This window comes from Mchenga conophoros, linkage group LG23, assembly GCF_057382185.1.
Source record: "Mchenga conophoros isolate Kocher_MC1m ecotype Shallow Benthic linkage group LG23, M_conophoros_male_GT1.1, whole genome shotgun sequence".
NCBI classification, from domain to species: domain Eukaryota; kingdom Metazoa; phylum Chordata; class Actinopteri; order Cichliformes; family Cichlidae; genus Mchenga; species Mchenga conophoros.
The window spans coordinates 23808166-23831356 of NC_140547.1; the positions used below are offsets into that span (position 1 = coordinate 23808166).

The 23191-nt window shown below is 41.6% G+C and overlaps 1 protein-coding gene across 3 annotated transcripts in view; it reads left to right on the forward strand.

The window, feature by feature from the left end:
* The window catches only part of LOC146547262 (uncharacterized), a 78952-nt gene extending 57569 nt beyond the window's left edge, over nt 1–21383 (forward strand). The window contains exons 5-20 of one of the 3 annotated variants that reach the window (XM_085265926.1): nt 8–82; nt 2543–2767; nt 3910–6591; nt 6795–6986; nt 7080–7217; nt 7832–7887; nt 8553–8570; nt 8997–9182; nt 9288–9405; nt 9570–9617; nt 11362–11672; nt 14245–14337; nt 14994–15086; nt 15720–15801; nt 19421–19533; nt 19630–21383. In XM_085265926.1, the coding sequence (XP_085122052.1) occupies nt 8–82; nt 2543–2767; nt 3910–6591; nt 6795–6986; nt 7080–7217; nt 7832–7887; nt 8553–8570; nt 8997–9182; nt 9288–9405; nt 9570–9617; nt 11362–11672; nt 14245–14337; nt 14994–15086; nt 15720–15801; nt 19421–19533; nt 19630–19839 (4640 nt within the window). In that variant the 3' untranslated portion in view covers nt 19840–21383. The remainder of the gene's footprint in view (nt 1–7; nt 83–2542; nt 2768–3909; nt 6592–6794; nt 6987–7079; nt 7218–7831; nt 7888–8552; nt 8571–8996; nt 9183–9287; nt 9406–9569; nt 9618–11361; nt 11673–14244; nt 14338–14993; nt 15087–15719; nt 15802–19420; nt 19534–19629) is intronic. The other 2 variants (XM_085265924.1, XM_085265925.1) reach the window with 2 other exon arrangements.
* Nucleotides 21384–23191: the final 1808 nt, after the last annotated feature.

Sequence of the window (23191 nt, forward strand, 5' to 3'; positions counted from 1 at the left end):
TTCGCAGTGGATGACTCAGCCAATTTGCCTCCCTCCCCTCCCCCCTCTCCATCCGCTGAGCAGATTGGGCCCGTGGCACAAGGTACACCTATACACACTTAAAGCCAATCCAGGCTATCCAGGTTGACGGTGTGAATGGCTGTGAGAGTGGCACAAAAGTCTCTAAAAGACACCCAAGCACACTTGTCCCTAGGATTTAAAGATGGGGCACCCTCTTCCTCCTCTCTCTCTTTCCTTTTCCCCCTACCGTTTAATTTCACGGTGCTCTGTCTGCATGCCAGCTGATCGTCATATCACCTTTAAGGAGTTTGGAGCATGCATAGCATGCCGCCCTGTCCTGTCCACACTCCTGCATTGGTTTAAAACACATAACAGTTAGTTGAGTTGTGAACCCTGCACACAAGGACTAGGCAACACAAACACTCTTCCTCCATTCAGGCAATGGTACATTACCAGCCACTGGAGTCCTTCATTTCATTAGTCTGCTTTCCACCCCTCAGCATCTCCTCTGTTGTTCCCTATCTCACTCTGTGTATTGATTTTTTCCAAGTCTGACTTTCAGCTATTTAACATATCTGCGTGTTTCTTCTTGACATGTGGCATGCAATTACAAAAGTGTAGCGTTGTATAGTCTCACTGCATGGTTTAGGGTTAGTTTCTGTACTCAGTGTCTGAAATTTAGATCTGTGGGATAATGAGATATGCTCATAGACCGTATTAAAAAGATTGAAATAGCTACTTTGACAGCTGGTTTGTGAAGTAATGCTTTTTTTTCAGTCATTGCCATCTTAGCTTTTTGAAACCTGAGGTGGGAGAGAATGAATCTGACTCTGAGGTCGCGCGCTTAATCATACACTGATTTCGTGTAATGTTGACTTTAAATGGCTTTTCTACTCAATAAGAATTGAAGCTAGTACATGAGACGCCACACTCTTCAGGAAAATGTCTGTTGGGGTTGTAAAAGACGTGACAAATAAGGTTGTTATTGTTCCATCTGCTAGACGAGTCGCCCCGTTCTGGCCAACAGGTTTAAAGTTATACTATCTAAACTTTGTACCGCTAGATCTCAGTAAATTGTAGATTGCAATCAAGGATTGATATAGGACAAACATGTTTTAGTCATCAAAGACAGATAAAAAATATTAAAATTAGACTGTACCCCATAACCGACGAGGCTGGTCGATATGTTTCTGCTTCTGTGTGTGTAAGAAGTGCAATGTTGTACACACTATATTTTAAGATACTTGAATAATATCAACACTTAGCAATAAATAAGGAAAAAGAAGGAAATCTAATACAGTCAATTAACAATCAGTTTAATATTTTGTAGTCACCTCAAAAGCTTTGGGCACTATTCACCTGTAGTAAGTGCTCTCACACGGCAAAAGCAACTCCGGACCAGATCGCCCGATGGTGTAGGCAGTTAGGCCACTGTTTACCTCAGCTGTCAATGCTGGGTGAGAGGCATCGTGCTTTATTTACTTTGAAGGAGGCTGTAAAACTTTGTGAAAGGAGGTCAATACAGGTCAGTGAATCAAGGAAGCTCATTTCTCTCCAATGACAGTGATACTGAGGTCAGTTATTGAGGCTATCCTGAAATTTTATGTTAGTGAGTGCTGCTGTTAGCCTCACTTAGCTGCTATTAGCCTCTGTTACCTGCTGTTAGTGAAACTTTCTTTGAAGTGAATGTAACATTGTTGGACTCAGACATTTAGTGAATAAACTCTCATACCATGTAAGAACCTAATCAAACTGTTAATCAGAAGTAAAGTGTGAGTTTTATTAGCCTATAACCAGCTGTTGTTATTTTTAGCCAGCTCATTGTCAGTTATGGGCAAATATATAAACCGTTCTTCCTAGCAACTGCATTCAAGATGGCAGGGTGACATGGCAGCTTCCACAAACCAGCACCCACTCATATGTACTTTTAATAGCTTAATAATAACTTATCTATGCATATTTATAAGTACAATATCCCTTTTTTTTATATTAAATAACCTCAAAATACAAATACCGACTTAACTTTAAGGCACTTTTCCGACACAGAGGCTATGCCCATCTTTTACGTACAGTCTATGAATAAAAAGACAGATGGCTTAGAGCAGGGGTCCCAGTCCACGAGGGCCGGTGTCCCTGCAGGTTTTAGATCTCACCCTGGGTCAACATGAATCACATGATTAGTTCATTACCAGGCCTCTGGAGAACTTCAAGACATGTTGAGGAGGTCATTTATCCATTTAAATCAGCTGTGCTGGATCAAGGACACATCTAAAACCTGCAGGGACACCGGCCCTCGTGGACTGGGATTGGGGACCCCTGTTATATACTGTTATATACTATTGTAGTAAGATGCTGTAACCGCTTCTACATCTAGTATGCAAACCATTAAATATTATGTATTTAATTATAAAGACCAAGCTAGAAGTCTTGTCGATTGCATCCCATGCATCTCCATCAGAGCTGAAAGTATCTTGTAAACCATGTAATCCCAGTTTTGTCATCCTCCATGTCTCATCTATGCGTCTTCCTTCCCCGCCCAAAGATGATAAAGTAGAGGTTGTCAGTCAACAGCAGGATGAGAAGGAGGAGGCTCCAGAGGAGCTCAACAGTCACCAAGAGGATGTGACATATGAGCAGCCAAGAGATTTGCTCTTAGAACAAACAAATTATTTAACAGAGCCCCAGGCTTTGGGCTTCCAGCAAGCCCAAACCCCTGAGGCCCTCAATGGAGGAAGTCATCAAGGTGATCACAACCCATCACAAAAAGGTGTGTGTGGTTTTCTGTGTGTGCATACAGTTTGTGTGAGAGTACAGCGTGAGTGTACGTCTGCCCGTAACCTATTTTGCATGCTCCTCTTGTGTTCTGTAGCGGGTTCAAAAACTCTTAATGAACTGTAATGCAACTGAGGCTTTGCTGCCAGCCTTCCTGCAGCTTTGTTGCCCTGAAATCCTTAAGCTTCCGCTTCAATACCTGAAGTTGCAAAATGACGTGGCAGCATTTTGAGTTTGTGCTTTTTCATCCAAAACATTACCATTTGCTTTCCATCGGAGCGACATCAGAACGCCCGATCAACCACATTACAGTCAATCCATTTCTGCACCTTTGTATTGCCAGCTACATTGCAAATGCAAATATCATTGTCTAAACTGTAAAGCCTTGTAGATGTAATTGTTGCTAGAATTATCGCTCTTTATATTTTTTATGTGGGTTTTGCTGGAATAATTGTGTGTGAAGCAGCTGTTTCTGAGAGTACCCACATGTATGGGTGCCTCACAAATCAGTCCTGAATGTATTTTGAGTCTGTTGTATCACTGCTTTCAGTTTCACTGTTGTTTTCATTTCATCCCAGAGCAAAAGTTAATTTCCTATTGTTGCTAAAAACACACTTAGGATAATAAGATTCACCCTCATTGCTCATCACTATTGTGAAACTTAATAAAGATTATATTGCAAATATTAGTTTTATAATTTGTGCACTGTAACAATTCATTCATATCCACAGTATGCCAATGTTTGCAGTAGAAATTGCAGTAACACCATTTATACATCAAATAAAAGTAACTTATTTTGATCACCATGTTGATGACCATATTTTATAAATCCTCCTGTATTGCAATAGGAATTCAGTGTGTTCGGGTATCATTTTCTTCTTGTCATCTAACATCATGCAACTCATTCCTTCATTCCAGTTCTGCACGCTATATTAGGTGCTGTGATCCCCCCTCTGTGCTGTTGTGGCCTGCCACAAAATACACTGTGCTGTGTGTATTGCTTGATGGAGAGCTACTGTATCTATGTGCAGACGGCGCCGGCTTGACTGTATTGGCTAGCTTTTGTGGATGCTGCAAGCAAAGCTTTTAGCTAACATGACCCGACACAAAGTTGTACAGTATCCTTCAAACTCGCAGCCCAGCCAGAAGAGAGAGTCAGTAAACCATCTTGTGAGTCCACTATGAAGGAAGATGAACCATCGCCACCTGAGAAACAAAGAGCAAAGGCAGAAGGAGAAGAACCTGCCTCGACTGGCCCTCCCCTTCTTTCTGATAGAGAGAAACCTCTCCCCTGCACTTCCTCAACAGAGCAGGGTAATCAAGACAGAGAGGGTGGGAAGGAAGAGGTCACTGACAGAAAATTACTTTCAGAGTCTAAAGAAAAAGAAGCAAAAGAAGTTGTTGTGACAGAGGCCTCATCAGAACTTATGGCAGAAGAAAAAGAAGAAGCAGGAATTATCTTACCAAGTGAGTCAGGGTCAAATATGAATGAAAGCAAAGAAAAAACTGATGTTTTTGAGGCGGTTAATAAGGAGGACCAGCATGGTGCAAATGACTGTAGATTGCATGACACACCACTGCTCACTGATATTCAAAAAACAGACCTTTCGCAAGAAACTCTGACGTCAAGTCCAGAACTTGACAGATCGGATGTTTTTGTAGAACACGTGTCAGGATCAAAAACCTACTTTGACACATCCATGGAGGGTCGAGAAGAAGAGTTGCCACAAACCCAGAGCTATTATGAGCTCAGCACAACGGCAGAGACAAAATTAAGTGGAGATGATGAAAACATTGTGCAGAATATGGAGAAACAACAAAAGCAAAATGTCAACACATCTTCTGGTAAACTGGGACTGGAACAAAGAAGTCTTTCCTTGAACATTACTGTTGGGTCTTCAGCCGGACAGACGGTGAAGGAAGAGAAATCAAGGATCTTCATGGGAAGCTTGTATCCAATCAGTGGAAGCTATGATGAATCAGAGGTTTATCCGTCAACTCCATCTGTGGTGAGCCATCCACCTACATTTCCACCAGCTGTCTCCATTACCCCAACTAACACTGAAACACCTGAAAATATCCCCACCGTGGCAGATGAGCCCTTACCTTATGATAAGCACACAGATAGTTCTAAACAATCAGGAAGCCTCTCTGAGATGTTGGACCTGGCTGGTGCCCTACCTCGTCCATCCCTGGAGAGGATGGAGGTTGACTACATGAGAAGAAAGTCAGTGCCCGCCAATGTATCTGCCCTTGTGGGAAGTTCTTTAGCCAAGCTTGCCTTGACAGATCAAGCCCCAAGTGTTTTCTCACAAGAAAACCAGCTGGAGGAGGTGGGCTACTGTGTCTTCAGTGAGTATTCAGGGCCCATGCCTTCTCCCGCTGATGTACCCAGTCCCGGGGATTCTCCACACCAGCGTTTCCCTTCTGTAGAGGGGGAAGTAGAGGAGGATCTAGGGGATTTGAAAGCAAAAGATGTTTCAAAAGGAATACAACAACAAGATTACAAAGAGGTTACCCCTGTGATCTCTCAAATACCAGTGGTAGAAAAGAAAGGCTCACCAGTAAAGTCTAACCTGATCCTTGAAAAAGCTGTAACCAGTGGAATAAAACCGGATCGGCTAAGAATCCCAATGACTACTTCAAAAGACAGACTGAGTGAATTTCGTTTGGAGACTGGGTTGCCAGGGAACATAAAGATTCAAGCTATCCCTGAGGTAGATGTTGAAAAAGACCCATCAAGAGAAGCTTCACCTATCCCACCAGACAGTTCGTTCACTTTCGCGCCTACAGAAACTGGAACCAAGGTTCCTCCAACTCCAACAACCCCCAAGTCCCCAGATGACACATCATCAGAAACCCAAACTGCAGGAGAGAAAGCACAGAAAGATGACCCATCAGAGCTAAAAGCATCTGAAAACGTTGATAATAAACAGTCAGAGTTAGACAAAGAAAATCTGAAGCCTGAGCAGAAAGAATCTGAAGAAAGAAGTGATGAACCAGAAATGCCAAACAAAGACTTGGCTTCAGGATCATCTCAGTCTTTAGAAGAGAGCACAGACAAAGCTAAGACAATCCAAAGTGGGCAACAGACCTCAAACACTGCTCAGGATTTAATTACTACAAAGCACACAGATGAGAAAAATGACCAAAACCAGCAGCAAAAAAGCAGTCTGGTGAAAGGCTCACCGAAGCTCCAAATATCTTCTCCGATCATCATTATCCCTCAAGCACAAATAGATGAAGAAGCAGAGGAGGAAGATGATATTGAGATTGCAGAGGAGCCTCAAGAGATAATGGAAGAAGCCCAAGAGCCGGATGAAACAAGGAAGAGTCAAACTGAAGAAGCTGGGAAGGAAGAGCAAAAGACAGAACAAGTGAGACTGATGGTGGATGACCAGATGTTGGAAGAAGATCCAAAGTCTGGAGCAGAAGAATGGAGTCACAGCGCCCAAAACAGTGACGAACCTGCAACAGACAGTTCGCACTTGTCTCCCTGCTCTGACCACGAGCTGACACAGCAAACAGAGGAAGGAGGCAGAGAAGACATGGAGGCAGATAAAATAGAAGAGGACTTAGACACAGATAAGGTGAAAGGGAAGACAGACGAGTACGAAGAGGTGAAGAAAGAGGAAACAAAGGAGGAAAAGGAAGGAACGGAAGATCATAAAATGATAGAAGAAGAGGATGGAAAGAAGGTGAGGAAGGTGGAGGAGGAGACCTCGGATGTTCTTAGCCAGACCGATCAAGCACCTAACGATGAAACCACCATGGACGTGTCCATCCTAGATACAGACAGTGGCTGGATGGATTCACAAGGTACCCAGAGTAAACCTGTTAATAAATCACTTGTTTAAAAAAAGATTAAAAGCCTTTAAATGTTTATTTAGTTTAATAATTTTGGTTTAAAAACTTGCTAGCACCAGAAAACTTGTTTGGAAATGTATCTTTTGTGCTAAGCTAGCTCCTAGCTAGCAAGGAGCGTGGAGAATTAGCCCTCTGTTGATCCTTCTCCACTGCAGATGATGACAAAAGTATTATGACTGAGCAAATCGAAGCCCTTCCTCAGCCCCAGAGCTCGACCAATAAGCCTGTGGTGGTGGACAGACCCGCTAAACGGGGCCCCGGCAGATCAAGGGCCACCACTGAGTCTAAAGTATCCCGCAAAGTACTGAGCCACCATCCACCAAGAGAGGAGATAAAGAAGAAAAAAGGTTCCAATTCTGTATTTACGCCTGAAATTTATAATCCTTGTCATCTAACCGAGGTATGCATGTCGGTATAACCTTGTCTCTCCTCTCTGCTAGTAGGCATCAGGAGGGCTGACCAGAGTAAGGTGTCAGCCCTCCAAAGTCATTCCCCGTCTCGAAAGGGTGTAGCCAAAGCGGCGGCCAGACATCCTAGGCCTGCTCTGCTTCACGGCTCTGCTAGACGCAAGGCCACAGGTGAACACTTTTCACCCGGAGTCAGTGCCGTGGATAGAGAGAGAGCAACACCCAAATAATTAAAGCATTTTTTCAAATGTAAATCAGTTTTGGATATGTGGCGTTTGATGTCTTTGCTCTCTCTCCATTGATGGCTCATTGAGGAATCAAGCAAGGTGCAGTGTAGCTGGCAAACATCATGTGCTGCTGATTTATTTTTTAAAGTTCTGTCATGTCTGGTCTGCTTTGGGTTTCTTTTTCAGTTTTATTTTTCTAAAAGCTTTAAACATGCTTTGTTTTTTCTCATTTTGTCAAACATGGAGTATTTGTTCCCGCTCTGCTTCAAATTCATGCTTTTATTTTTTTCTGCTCAGTGATGATGTTATTCATTGTGACTGGTATTGAATAACTCTGGTTTAACACTTGTGTGCGTGTGTATGTCTCCTGAAAATGGCTGCATGTTTGAAGGTTGTGTGTTCTGTCAACAAGCGAAGTGAGGGTGACGTGAAATGTCGTGATACGTGTACAGAAGGTGCTTCTGTAATATGAATGTGCTCATATGTCCACTTTTTCACCTTGTATTCAGCAAATGTGCATTTGTGTGTGTCACACTGATGAACATGTTTGCTTCACAGGTGTGGAGCACCATCAGCCCCTCAGTGTGGCCCACCAGTCCAGGGAGAGGACCACTGTAAGTATAACAAGTCAACGTTTATTATTTTTTGTCTTTCAATTGAAATCCTCACAAAGTTAAGGTTATTCCAAGAGTGTTTTCATCATCTCTCAGTAATATTGATCCCTAAAAGACCGCTTTCTTCTTATTGGCTACCCCTCACCTGGATTCCCGTGTGATTCCCATGTGTGCCTTTTTATTTTGGGGTTACTGCCTTCCTATAAGCTCAAATGGCTGGCTATTCTCCTCTGACCTCTAACATCAACAAGGCATCTTTACCCACTTGCTGGATATTTTCTTTTTTCAGACCATTCTCTGTAAACACTACTGATGGTTGCTTGGAAAATTAGATCGAATCAGCAACCATGCCTCATTTAGAGTCACTTAAATCACTTTTCATCCCCATTCTGATGCCCAGTTTGAGCTTCAGCAGCTTGATCATATCTACAGACCTAAATGCACTGAGTTGCTCCAATGTAATTTGCTGCTTTTGCATTAACAAACAGTTGAAAAGTTCTATCTAACAAAGTGGCTGGTGAGTGCATTTTCTGTACGACTTTAGGCCATGGCGTCTTCATATTTTCTGTTTTGTTTTTGGGCTTTCTTCTCTTTTTTTGCATGTCTGCTTTTCTCTCTCTCCATAATCATTTTGTCTTGCATGCTTGCTTCTGTCCTTGTGTCAGTCTCGACAGAGAAAATCTGTGAGTATAGACATCAAAAGTGCAAAATTATTTTACATTTTACCATTAAAAACACACTTATGATGTGCAGCAACGAGCGACGCAGCTCATTCAAACGATTTCAGCCAAATTCTGTTTCTTGTTCCTTTCATTTCATTCCTAAAGATTATTAAACCAAATAGAAATAATAATAATCCAATGTTCATGTGGTTCATTTGGCATATTTATAAAGACAACAATGTTCTTAGATATGTTCGGTTAGATCAAAACACACACGTACACAAACAGACTGTTTGTGTATGAGCCACAAATAAACACATTGCATTTTTACTCCATCCTGTCTCAACTTTTCATTTCTCCATCTGCTTGTCATGCCTGTTTTCCATCCTGAACATCTTCCACCTACCCTGCATGCCTTTCCTCCCTGTTGTCATGGTCACGGTCAAGAGCCCCACGAGGGCGGTTGTATTAAAGATGGCAGTGCAGCGTCGGGGGTTTGATCGCGAGCCCCCCCGGCCCGGCTCTGCCTGTAGCCTTAAACGGAGCCCCCTCGTACAGGCGGAGCTCTGCGAGGCCCGTCCCTCCTCCGCGTGCTCACGCCCATCACCTCTGTCTAAGAAATGGGTGGAGAAGGTAAAGTGAGGGTGGGGGATAAAAGCAAGGGTTGAGGGGTGGCTGTGACCAGCATGTGCATGCCTCAGCCTGCATCTCAACTCTGCTGTGTGTCTGTTAATCCAGGAGAGAGCGTACCGGAGCCCCGAGAAGAAGTCATCCCTCCCCAGGCCGGCCAAGTCTCTGACACGCCACATCCCGGCTGCTGAACAGGAGGACAACAGCACCCCCTCCAGGCCAACCTGTAAGAATCTCCACGGTCCAAAACCTTCAGATTGTTTGCTTCCCAGATTAATTGCTTCTTTACTCACCAGATTATTTGTATTATACTTTAACTCCCAACACCTTCCACTTCCCACCTGCTGTTTTACCCCTGATTTTCCCTTTTTATTCCCTTCTTCTGTAAAGCGTTCCGAACAGCGGACACCAGGTCTGGAAGAGCCCCTAGTATGGCAGGTAGAACACCTAGTAGATCCTTTTAGACCTTTCACACCATCTTCATCGACATCTGTTTATTAGTTTATACAGTTTATTTATGCTTGTTTGCTTTAATAACTATAAGATAAGGACTTATATTTTCCATAGAAGAGAGCATCATCCCTTCATCCCTGCAGTAATACAGAGAAAACCCCAACGATCAGATGAACCCCTATGAGAAAGGTTTTGGCAACAGTGGGAAGGAAAACTCTCTTTTAACAGGAAGAAACCTCAGGCAGAGCTTGGCTCAGGGAGGGACAGTAATCTGCACAAAAGTTTAGGGTCACTTGATTTTGAAAGAAAAGCATATTTGTTTTTGTGTAACAAACATGAACTGGATTGGAAATGTTGCAAATGGCAACAGATATCTCTGTTTCTTTCTCAGTGGCCAGCCTTGTTTACCTCATGCAAGTTTAATGGGGCTGGATCATCAGAAAACTCTCACCCAAATGGTTAAAATGCGCTGAATCTGGCCTTTTGGGTGTCCGGAAAGAGGTTTTCATTCAGCAGTGTGTACTACCCTTTTCATAAACAAGCACAATTCAGCTGTTCTGGGTATCATTTAATCAAACCGCTCAACCAGCTGAAAACTTGTCAGGTCTGTGGATGCACTTGTCTTATTGCCTGGTTTTGTACCAGGATCTCCTCTTTCTCCTCCTCTGGTACAAAGCCATCTTGCCCTGTTCCGAGAAGGGTCGAAGATGTCCCCCTTTATGTGAGACTTGACTTCTCGTCCACATGCATCGAGACAGTGTCCCATATTTTGAGTAGCTCTACTGTACCAAAAAAGTAAATAGATTTTATTTTATTTATTTATTTCCCCAAGAAATTCAAAGAGGGTAATCACACAGAACAGCAGCTGAAGTAATGTTTGATACAGGTGATCCTTAAGACCAGAAAAACTGCTTGTAAGAAGGTAAATTTAGTATGTTTGTGCCTTCCACAATGGACCGCTGGAACATGAGACTGATCGATTGACCTCATATGTTAGCACAACACTTTGCAGGTCTGTGCAAAAGTCTTGCGCCACCCCTCATTTCTTTATATTTTACTTCCAAGGTGCCAGACTTTTTTGTAATTCTTTTAAAGTGCTCTTGAGCAATAGTCCTCCAGGCTTTCCTAAGCTCTTGGACATTAGACACGCTTTTTATTTTTTCAAACGATGACATCACAATGGTGCCATAAAGATGTGCAAAACCACACACTGCATGAATGTATCCAAAAATCTCAGGTTTTTACAGCTTATAGAAGCCAATTTTAGTGCTTCAAGGTCATAGTTCAAAGGTCAGGGTGATACAAATTGGGAAAAAGCTTTAGTTTCCATTGGAAACAGGTAAAGCGTGTCTAAATAGGCTTTATCCACCCTGCAGTTATCTTATCAGAAAAGCAGGTGTGGATCACAGCAACAGGTGTGTTCCTTGTTCTCATGTAGGATAAAATCTTATTGGGTCTTCCCCGGTAACGCAGCAACAAGCCACCAGTAGCTAAATGAATTCAGCTGCCTGTGTTTGTGCTTTCAGGCTCCTGGGCAAACACTTGTGTGTGATCTTGGCTGTTTGCTTAGGTGGAAACTGAGCAGGTCTTTTTCAGTGCTGTGTTTCTCCTCCATCATCATCATCATAAGAAGCAGATGAAGGATCACTCCTTTCTATCCAATAGTTTGAAGGTTTTCTTTTCATTCCTCCTCCTTCGTCTTCTCATTACTGCCCTCTCTTCTCTTAAGGTACAGACTCGGCGCGTTCCCGATCAGTCCACAGTGGCGCCTCCACCCCGGGCTCCTCCGCCGTCACACCCGGCACGCCCCCTAGCTACTCCTGCCGCACGCCCGGCTCGCGCACCCCGGGCAGCCACACGCCCAAGTCCTTCAGCGTCCTCCAGGAGAAGAAGGTGGCAGTGATCCGAACCCCACCCAAATCTCCATCCTCTGTCCAGCGGCAGCTGAAGGTCATCAATCAGCCTCTGCCTGACCTGAAGAATGTGAAGTCCAAGATCGGCTCCACCTCCAACATTAAGCATCAGCCGAAGGGCGGACAGGTAACAAGCAGCCCTGAGACACAGAGTGACTTTTGTCTTTGCAGCACACAGAAATACAGGAAAACATCTGCAGGTAGAAAAAGCACAGATTTCCATAGATTAATGATTTCTGTCCTTATAAGTATTATGTGTGTACATAATTCTGCCACATGGGGGCAGTAAAGTACACATTTTAAAATAAAATAGGCTGCACAAGACTTTAAACTGCAAACCAATCACGATTTCACAGCTGTTTTTAACTTGAATTATTGTCCGTTCTTTGTATTATTTCCCTCAGTCAAAACATTTGACTATTTTTAAGAGATTTTTTAAATCCATCCTTTTGTCTATTATCATGACTCAGTATTACTGGATGCTCTGTGAGTATCAGAGTTTAGAAAAATCTTAAACAGCTCCTGCAAACCAGTAAAAAAAAATAGGCAGCTTTAAAAGGATGGGTTTTTATCTCCTTTTTCTCTCTAGAGATGTCATAAAATGCTCAAATAGTCTCCTCATGCTCTGCGTTTGCTCTCGCTCACTGTCTGGTGTGCCTCTAACCCACCGTCTGTGTGTCTGCCTCCCTCCGACTGTCCTCTGCCCTCTCCCTGTCCACCGTCATCTCCATCAGTCTGGATGAATCGTCACCAGCTGCATCCTTTCCCCTCTTCCTCCGTCTTCCTCCTCTTTCTTTCCCAACAATTTTCTCCCCGGTGACCTTCAGCTCTCCCAAAGTTTTTTTGTTTTGTTTTTGTAACATAAAGCCTTCCTCCTAAGAAAACACCGCCTCCAAGGAGCAGCCAGCCTGCAAAAGCATTTGCCCCTGAGGGAGCTGCTTTCGTCACTGTGCAGGATTTTCCCTTCCAGCTCTGGGTATTAATAATTTCAAGCGTGCAGAATTACCTATGGAGGAGTCACATCAAGGTCACAGCAAAAAAATATATCATCTCTCTTCCTTTTATCCACCCTTGACTTTCAGAAAAAGATGTCTTTTAGGAACCTACGAGATAAAAATTTTAGAGGATCTCAAGGTGGCCAAGCTGTTAGAATAACTGAGAGATGTTCCTTTGTAATGACGTACCTCACACGTAAAATAACACATGGACTGCATGCAGATAGGAGACAGAAACCATCTCCTTGTTAATCTTTGGGGTGTAACTGATCATTTTAATGTCCCCACAGTGCTGTGTTGGTGAGGTCATTAACCCTGTGATATATGGAGGTGGAGTCGATTCACTGCCAGCTCTCCTTACTTCTTTGGGGAGAAAACTGACAGAGGGACAGAAATTTTTAATGAGGCTCGGTGACGCACGGCTTAGCGGAGCGGCACAGGAGCGCAGACAGATATATAGACCAGAAACATTAGAGGACCATTTTCTATCTTTTCATATTAGCTTCTGCTCACAGAGAAGCTTTTCTTCCACACAAAATCACTCTATTTAGACTGAAGTCTACAGGAGCTAGAATGACTCTTGGGTCAGTGTTAAGTGGCTCATTCCTCTGAAAATGGTCCGGTACAAGGACTGGACTCAAAACTAAAGAAACACTTTAAGAGACCTGAAAACAGTAAATGTGGTATTTCTGTTTTCAGTATTGTGATTTTCCGAGTTTACATAATTAGTTCATGTTTTTAAAATAAACCAAACAGGGCCGTCATTGAGTTCAGTTCATTCGCTCTGTCATTGGTCGACCTTGCAGAAAGGCTGAAACCTCTGAGCTGAAACAGCCACAGAAGGAATGAGAAAGATAACCTCTAAACACGGCACATGTTGTTATACGTGGGAATAAATCAACATCAGAGCTGTCGGAAGAATCCAGGTCAGTTCAGTGGAGACAGTCCCCCTTTTTATTACTTTATTTTATTTTTGCTGTACAAGCAAAACTACTGTTTGCTGGGTTTTTACTAATGCAGGGGAAAAATACGTTTTCTTGTTTTCTATTTGCAGATTTGATCCTCATCATATTTATAACATCTTGATCTTTTTATTGAGCATCAGTCTGAGCATCTCTCAGGAAAGAAACTCAATCTTTCAGTTTTTCTTACTCACAGTGAGGCTTAACTTGACCAGTGAGATTATTTCTGCCTCCAGGTCAGCTCTGAGAATAACACAAATTTGTCCTCTGTAAAAGATTCTTGGAAGGTCATTTCTTGGGCGTGACTGCAGTCTCAGTTACAACATGAGAGTCGAGCAGTTTGTAGCACCACTGTTTGGGGTTCTTGCACCTTTTTATCCTGGTCATTATAGACTGTATATAAAAGGCCGACTCTGAAACTGAAGCCAGACTGCATTCCTTCTAATGACCAGCAGGGGGCGATTAGAAGGAAGTCAGATTGTAAAGAAACCTAGAAGACTATTGTCTATTATAAGTCTATAGTGACAAAGGGACAAAGCGAGAGACACTAAAGTGGGAATTAAACATTCGTATCACTGCTATTCTCAGAGCTGTATACACCACCACGAAGAAAAGCATTGTTAGTTCTAATGATGCACGCAAACAGACCCCGACCCCTCACTGCACACTTATCTAAATGAGGCACATACAGTGTTTTCTTTTTCTTTTTTATTATTATCATAATTATCCAATTTTATTTTAGGTTCACATTTTACACGAGAAGCTGGACTTCAGTCATATTCAGCCAAAGTGTGGCTCCAAGGATAATCTGAAGCACTCGCCCAAAGGAGGCAATGTATGTACGCCTTTCTCTCTCTCTTTTTTCTCTCTTTCTCTTATTTCTCTTTCTCTTTTTTCTCAGCTGGGGCTGTCGTGGCACTCTGTCATGCTACTATTATGTGTTCACGCGTCTGTCATCTGTCCGTCTGCCAATACGTTGTTTCGGACAAGCAAAAGAGAAGGGGTTTATTTCCAAAGGTGTAGCACGCCTATGTTACTTTTTTTCAGTTAGCACTGTTTACTGTTTAGTGTATAACAGGAAAGTTAGCATAGACTGGAAACTGGGGTGGAGGTGGGTTGCAAAGCAGCTTGCAGAGCTAGTTGTTGGTAGATTTGATTTTTCTTTAATTTTTAAAAATTGTGGATGTTGCACACTGGGAAGTAAACTCTTTCGTGCGCTTCACGTTTGAGACTTGGTGCTAAACAGGGCCTTGATTTCTGCATAGGCTTCAGCCCATTTCATGCAGTCTGAATTCAAGCGCACTCGAGTTAAAGTGGGCATCGACAGACTGATGTAAACCTGGGACGCCTCTACAGGATTATTTTAAGCAGGGAAGTAGGAAGGGGTTTTTTTTATTAAGCCCCTCGACTCCATGGCTGTGTGAGAGACCCTGTGTGTTCTGTCTGTTTGGGGTTTTTTTTAAAAGAAAAAAGTCAACCTGTCATCCACAGGTCATGATTCCAAGCGTTAAGCTGGACTTTAGCCACGTTAAGTCTAAATGTGGCTCCCTGGACAAAATCCAGCACGCGGCAGGCGGGGGAAACGTGAGTGACTTAGCAGAAAATCATCTCATCCAAGATCTGTCGTTCTTGATAACACTTCACATTAAGATGTGTGTGTGAGCCGTCCTCGTGGAGTGTGTTCGTCTTCATTAGCTGTATTTTGTGTCTCAGAAACAAAAACATTTACAATTGTATAATCTTTGTGCATTCACCTGGGCCACAACATACAGCATGTCTGCATAGTGCATATATTTCATAACATAAACCACTTCCCTCTGCAGCCTGCAAGGCTGTCAGTTTCTCTTGTTTACAATGCTCGCACTAATTCACATCACCCATGGACAATAAAGTTTAATTGAAGCACCTGCTCCCCGTAGCGTCACACAGTAGCGCCCGTGTTCTGTGTTTGTTTGATGTCTGCACCGTCACTGCTTGCGTTCATGTTAACCTCCCCTCCAGGGATCTGACATCAGCCTCTCTGTGGCTTTTCTGTGGACTGCGGTTGATTGACTCACACCGCCTTTGTCTAGAGATTCATGTCATCTCACCACGTTCATTTTCTCTCTTTTTGAAACCTGTCGCTTTCATTTCATTGCATTTCATGCCTGTTATTTGTGTTTTATTCACATTCAAAGCAATTAAAGGTGAATTTGTGCAATGTGCCACTGCTCGCAGATCCAAATCCAGACCAAGAAGATCGACCTGAGCCATGTCACCGCTAAATGTGGCTCCTTTTCCAACATCCACCACAGACCAGGTACTGTACAGCCACAGCTGGCCTTTTAGAAAAACTTAGAGAATTACATTATTGTACAATGTGTTTAAGGGCCTTTTCTTAAAGGAATTCTGAGACTAGTTGTCATTACCACATCTTTAATTGTCCTTGTTGAAAGAAGTTACTCGTACTATAAACTTTTAAAAACATTGGTGATATATATTCTTCATGTATATCTCACTGTAATCCACGAAATCTCCAGTTGAGCAAAAAATCCTTAGGCCCCCAATGGTTCTTATCTATATCTCAGACAATGACCATCATCATGTTGCCTAGCAACCACCTACCAACTACAGTTGGCACGATACCACTTTTTTATGTCCGATACCGATACCAATATCATAAATTTGGATATTGGCCGATACCGATATGAATCCGATATAGTGTGTTTTTTAATCAATAAAACTGTTTTTTAATATCTTGCTGCATTTTGTATAAGTTCAAACTCAAGTTTAAAAAAATAAAACACTAAAGCTATTCTGTTATACCTGTATGGAAAAAATACACTGCACCCAAAATATTTCCTAGTTCAGCAATACTGATCAATCTAATAAACTTAAACCTACTCCATCCTCCCTATTCTGGTATTTTAAAGAGTAAGCAACCTAACTAATAGGGTTGCAAACTCCCAGCACAAAAAAAAAAAAGGGAACCATCCCCCACCCTCCACCTCATGATGCTTAATCGACGTAATCAACTTTAATTTGATGCAGTGTGAAAAAAAAACGCACCGAAATAAATTATTTTTCAAGAATAATTAAATAGATTCAACATCTTTCTTCAACAGAACTGCAGACTGCACAGATGGTACCTTCCCAAAGGAAAAAGTACTATAGCTTACTAGTGTATATTAGACTTAACAGTTACTTTATACAATTATGGACTTCTATACATTTTACATCATATTAAAACTTTGGGTGTAAGATTCAGATAATTAATTATTAAAAGCTCGACATTTTAAATGAGAATAAGAAAGAAAAGTATGTCTTTGTGCCCCCTTTTCCCTGTTCATGCCCTATCGGCCCCCCTGGCTAAACTTTGCTAGATCCGCCCCTGCACAGTTACCAGCGTCAGCTACATAGAAAAAGATCCTGGTGTAGAAAGTAATATTAAATAAATTCTAACAACAGCTTATCAAGCTTAAATGTGCTGCTGTTGTTCAGCCGCTGGTTTCCTCTTTCTGGCACGAAGTGGGCCAAAAACAAACAAGAGAGACGGAGTCACGACAGAAAAGCCGATCAGCTGATCATTAAGCAGTTTCACGATTGAAGTAGCAGCAAGAAGAGGCAGTCGCTCCATATATCAGTTGTTAAGCTTAATGCTGGAATGCTTTATAAACATTCAGAGATGAACTTACACACTTGCTTTACTTCTCTCGGGGATCACTTCCTCAGAGATGAAATGCCGGTTTGGTAGCGAGGCTACAAATATTCAACCAGACCACGGACAGGTCTCGCATGCCATAGCCGCTCTATCACGCGATCACTGCTCCGACGTGCTAAGGTTATGGGCCGAGTTATGCCATGTCGCAAGTTTTGTGAAGTGCTTTTTTGATATTTAATGGATCGGATTACATTTTTTTATTTCTCTCCAATATCCGATCCAGTAATTTAGGTCAGTATCGGACCGATACCGATACCTAATATCGGATCGGTCCATCTCTACTACCAACGAGTTAAAATGGCCCATTTGCAGCATTTATGCACCTATGACTCCTTATAAAAGCTTCGTATCATTTTAATTTGGTGGCAAAAACATCTAATTTATATCCACAGCAGTTGAATTATGCATGCAACTTATGATGTCTAAATGCTGCTTTGCAACTATCTAACAACACACTAAAATCACAGACCAAACAATACTCCAGCATGCATTTAACTAGTATATATGATGTATGGAAAAAAGGAAGGCAACCTACTTGTACAAAGTATGTAAGGCTCTCTTCTTAAAGGAATGCTAAGACTAGTTGCTATTAGCTGATTTTGATTTGTCCTTATGGATATAAATGATTTTTGTGCCATTTAGAGCGTAACAAATGCTGTGTTTTATAGTAAATGTTGGATCATTAAAACCTTCCAGTATTGATATATGTTCCAATTCTCTTTATGTATATCCACTGTAATCCATGAAACCTCCAGCTGAGCAAACAAACCCGGTCCCTGATTGTTCTTATCTATAGCACATCATCACATTGCCTAGCAACCTCCGACCAGCAAGCTAAAATGGCCCATTTGTAGTATGCAACTAAAACTCCTTATAAAAGCATTGTATCATTTTAATTTCAGGACTGTGCGCTCTCATATATATCCACAGGAGTTGGATTATGCATGGTATATACTAATGTCTTTGTTGCCTAACAACCACCAAGCAACAAACTAAAATCCCAAACAATGCTGTAACATTTTTAAAAAAGGGCAACCAGCAAAGTACTCCATAACTAAATTTGATGAGACATTGACAACTCGTCGAGTACATCAGATCTGGATGCTAATTTCTTTTGTGCTTTTATTTTCTTGATTTAGGAAATTTGAAGTCTTAAGAATCAAATGTTGTTGTCAATTCTGTGGGGAGTTGTAGAGAAATACCGATGGAGTTTGTTGTCCAACTGATGTAGAACAAAGCACCAGGATTAGAGTTTCTTCTATTTTGGTAGTTTTTCACTGAAACGCTACAAATGTTTGTGCAGCACACATACTCCTCCACAAATAGCCGGTTTCTGGGCTGACTGAAGGTGGTTGGAAGGTTTTATCATGTTGCCCAATCCTATTAGGAACTTAATGTGAAGACGCTGCTTGATTCCACACAACTATCAGCTGTGCTGCTGCTCTGCTACATGTGCTGCAGGCAGCCCGGATGGAGTCAGAGCTGCTCTGCTGGACAAACTGTGACGATTTCTAAATGATCCCAAACGTCTTTTACCACATTACACAATTATAAGACCATTTAAGCCACTGTCACACAGCACGAAAGTTTAAATTTTTCTCTTTTAGCAGTTGGAGAATGCAGTTGGTCACCATCCATTTTATAATAGAGGCAGATCCACATATTGTTATTTTATATTACATGCTTGTCTTTAACTTACAGTGCAACACAGTTCAGTGGCTGTGGGTTGCACAAAAGGAGTCAGAAATTCCACGTAGATCAACATAAAGATGTCAAACTGTTTGTCATATTTTTTTTTTTAAAACAAGGCCCAATAACACCAGTGAGCGAAAGTCTGTTCTGGTCAAATTAGTTTTGATTTAGTAAAAGCATATGTATTTCCTTTAATCTTAGCAATAATCTGATTGATATTTCTTAATTTCATCTGTCATCTGTCCACTTACAGCTTCAGTTTTGCCCCCATAATGTCACCATTTCAATGATATTTACAAGGAAGTGTCAAAGCAGGAAATTGAATATTGCATCCAGTCTTACATGGTACTATATAAACTGTATAAATCAGGTCAAAGCTGGCACTTGTGCCTTTTTCAGGCTGTGCAGTGTGCAGACTGAGATTTTTTTTGCCCTGAGCATTGCCTAGGAGAAGTGATGTCCTGCAGGCGAGCGATTCCTCGTGGGTTTAACACTTCTCTTCTCCTCCTTGCTGTCCTGTTCCCAGGGGGAGGACATGTGCGTATCGACAATGTGAAGCTGGACTTCAAAGAGAAGGCCCACGCCAAGGTCAACTCTCTGGAGAACACCAGCCACACTCCTGGAGGCGGGAACATAATGGTAAAAGGAAGCCTCTTTTTATACCAAATGTCACTGTCAGTTCACGTTAAAGAGGAAAAAGAGCGCTGACCTAAACCGTCTTCCCCTGCTCACCAGATCGAGAGCCACAAGCTGAATTTCCGGGATTCGGCCAAAGCTCGGGTGGACCACGGTGCGGAAATCATCGTCACCCACTCCCCTGGCATCGAGACGGGAGGCACCTCTCCTCGCCTGTCTTCCTCCGGCAGCATCAACCTCCTGGAGTCGCCCCAGCTCTCCACGCTGGCCCAGGATGTCACCGCTGCCCTGGCCAAGCAGGGCTTATGAGCCAGCTGCCTCTGCTTAAGAAAAATACAAATCCACACCATCACCCCTCCTTTTCCCATCGTTCCCATCACAAGCTTCCAGTGTTTAACGTAACCCCCACAGTTGTAGCTGGTTGACCGTCTCATCCAATCAACGATCCCTCCGGCCCTTCCAAGCGGGATTTAAAAAAACTGAATTCTTCATAAATCTTCATCGACACTCCCCGTCTGTCGGTCTGCTTTTTATCCTCTCATTCACTCAAACGTGGACTTTTCTGTTTTAGATAAGCTGAATGCCAAGGTTCAAGTGGTTCAAGAAGGTGGTTTTACGATTGTACAGGATTTTTCTTTGGTCCTTTTTCTGTTCATCTTTACTTCTTTTTCTTTGGTGCGTTGAAAAACACCAACACATTCCCACTCGCACGGGGCTAAAAATTTCAAGTTGGACCGTGACGTCCATTCAGAATTTATACGGTACTGAATGCAAGATATAGCTACTAGACAGTAGGTGCTAGTCTTAAAGATAAGCGAGAGACTTAACTGACCTGCAAAAGAATGGCTGATGAGCATGTCTGCAAAAAAACAACATAAAAAAGAAAAGTGTGTGACATGAACTTTTCTTTGTTGCGTTTGTTGGATTTCCTGAATTGTGCTGAATTGTTGGACAAACTTGTGTTCTCTTGTTTTCTTTTTATATATAAATATATAAAAAATATATGTCACTGTAGTTGGAAGTATTTACAGTTTTGTACGTTCCCTGTGGCTGCTCTGGCTTATTAGCATTTAAATGTGGATAACCATTGCAGCTCTGTCGAGTCGGGCGCTAAAAGGCTAGCTTTCCAATAGATTTTTGTGTTTTAGTTTCTTCTCTCGTCAGCCGTCGGGCTGCGCCGCCCCTTCCACCCTCTCTTCTTTTTATTTTCTGGTTTTACATTAGCGCTGTGGTTTTTATTAGGCTACAACAATGCTGTTATGCTGGCATGGCAAATAAATGATAAATAAATTAGATCTATTTGGAGCGATCTTCGACTTTTCTGTGTGGGTGTAAAATGGCCCGGGTGCATTCTAGCACACGGGCCCCTGTGACCTTGCTCCTTTTGCAAAGACTGGGTTGTGTAGTGTATTTGAGTGGGTAAAAGCCCCGAATTTTGTTTTAAAAAGTGTTAAGTGTGAAGCTTTATATGAAAACATTCCATTTGAAAGAAGTTTTTGAACGTTTGCAGAGATAAAGAAGGTAAAGAATGGGAATAATACCCCACAAACCTGCATCTTTTAGAAGTTTTTTTTTAAAAAGAATAAAAAAATGTTCTAGCATATTCTCTGCTCACCATTATGAGACCCCCCCCCCCCCACCTCCCCTCCTGATGTCACCTACCCTTCCAGTGTTTTTCTGTGCTTCCTATATCCCTCCCCCTCTTTGCCTGTGTATGTGTATTTAAAAAAAAAAAGATTTAAAAAAATTGTAGATGTGTGCACACTTTCCGGTGTTTGAGACGTACTGATGACAAAATGCTCCTACAGGATGATGGCAACAACAAAAATAAAGAAATAAAAGAAATAAAAAAACTGGTTCATTCTAGTCTTGTGGATCAATTCTTTGAAAATACTCGTCTTTTTGTGAAAAACACGTCAACCTGCATGTGTGGCGTGCCTGTTTGGTTATCATCAGCACGTGTTTTGAAGGCTAAACAAAAATGTCATTATTATTCATTAAACAGGAGGCATTGCTGGCTTTACTGTAGTCATTTGAAGTTTGTATATTTGACAGACAAACGCTTTAAAACCTGTTATAATTTTCTATAGTTCTGCATAAAGTTGGTAATGGCGGGTAAAACATAAGGCATGGGGGCCAGAATCGACCCAACAAACATCGGCCCTGTGGACAGCTTTGGGAAATGTGAAGGAGAGGATAAACTTTGGAATTTTGACTATATTTTCACAGATTTTGTAGCTTTTCTTTCTGTTTAAACACCTCCACAGTTGTTCATACTGTGCCAAAGAACAACAAAGTAATTAAGTGATAGATAAACAATTAAATAACAGCAACCTTTCCCTTTTTTCATTACTACACACATTTTTTTTTTAACTTAATGAGTTTGTTAGTTTGGCAAAACAGTGATTTAAAAACAGACATTTTTCGTGAATTAACAAAAACATTCAGTTTTATTATTACATGAATTTTTTCTGTAATTTTAAACATTAATATGTTTTAGTTTATGCTCAACGAAGCGCGATGACATATTTCTTTAGCTTACTAGAGAAGCATTTCTTTTCTGGGCTCTAATGAAAGTTATAGTGGGATAAATGCAATTTTTGCAGACTTGCTTCTGTACACCACTGCAGCTTTTAATTCAAGAGGGTTAACAAAAATGTATGTATGAGTTAAGAATTACAGTCATTTTTGTACACTATCCCATTTGCAGAAGCTCTAAATCAATTAGACAATTGACTGACAGGCAGTTTGATGGCCAGATTAGGCCTGTTCCCTTCTTCCATGACAAATGAAGCAGATAAAATATCTGAAGTTGATTCCAGTCCAATTTCATAGCTTCTTACTTAAAGCGTGGAAGTACTGACCTTACTTTGAGTTTGATTCCATAAAAAGTGACAAAAACATTGGTGTCCGCTGTTCACTGCGTGGGAAGAAAACTTTTTACAGCGAAAAAAACCCTTAACTTCTGAGCAAGCACTGAGTGCACTACAACATAATGGGAAATTCACAGAGACACTCGCGGATTCTTCCACTGACCGCCGCGGCACACCTGCACCAGGGCAAACCTCCGCCTGCTATACAGGTGAAAGTAGAGCAACAGGATCGCTGAGTCTTTAATTTTATTTTATTTTTCTGCTGTGTTTCACTTGCATTTATTTGAAAGACTGAGTGTAAACACAAAAAATATTTTATTTTATGTGCTGGAATGTGCAGAAAATAGGTTTAAATGTTAAATAAATTTCTTCCAGTCAGAGAATGTTGCATATAATTTAATTTTTGCTTGATGCATAAAGTTAAAAGATTAAAACTAGTAAAACGGGTTTTAAAGAGACTTTTCCATTTGATTACATTTTGTATGTATGTATGCAGAGAAAGTAGAATTGAGCTGAAAGATCTTTTGCTTTATCACCTGTTCAGGTTGTAAATCATGTTTTTAAACAGTAATTAAGTAACTAAGTAATTAATTACTTTTGAAAATAATTAATCATTAAAGTAACACGATTATTTTTTGGGGGAAGTAATCAGTAAGTAACTTGACCAACACTGGTTATGGGTATGTATGACTGCCAGTGGAACTACTGTCACTGGTGTTTACTGGTGATGTCTCTGCTGACAGAAGGAGCAGGATGAATTATGAAGTGTGTGGGGCTATCCTCTGCTC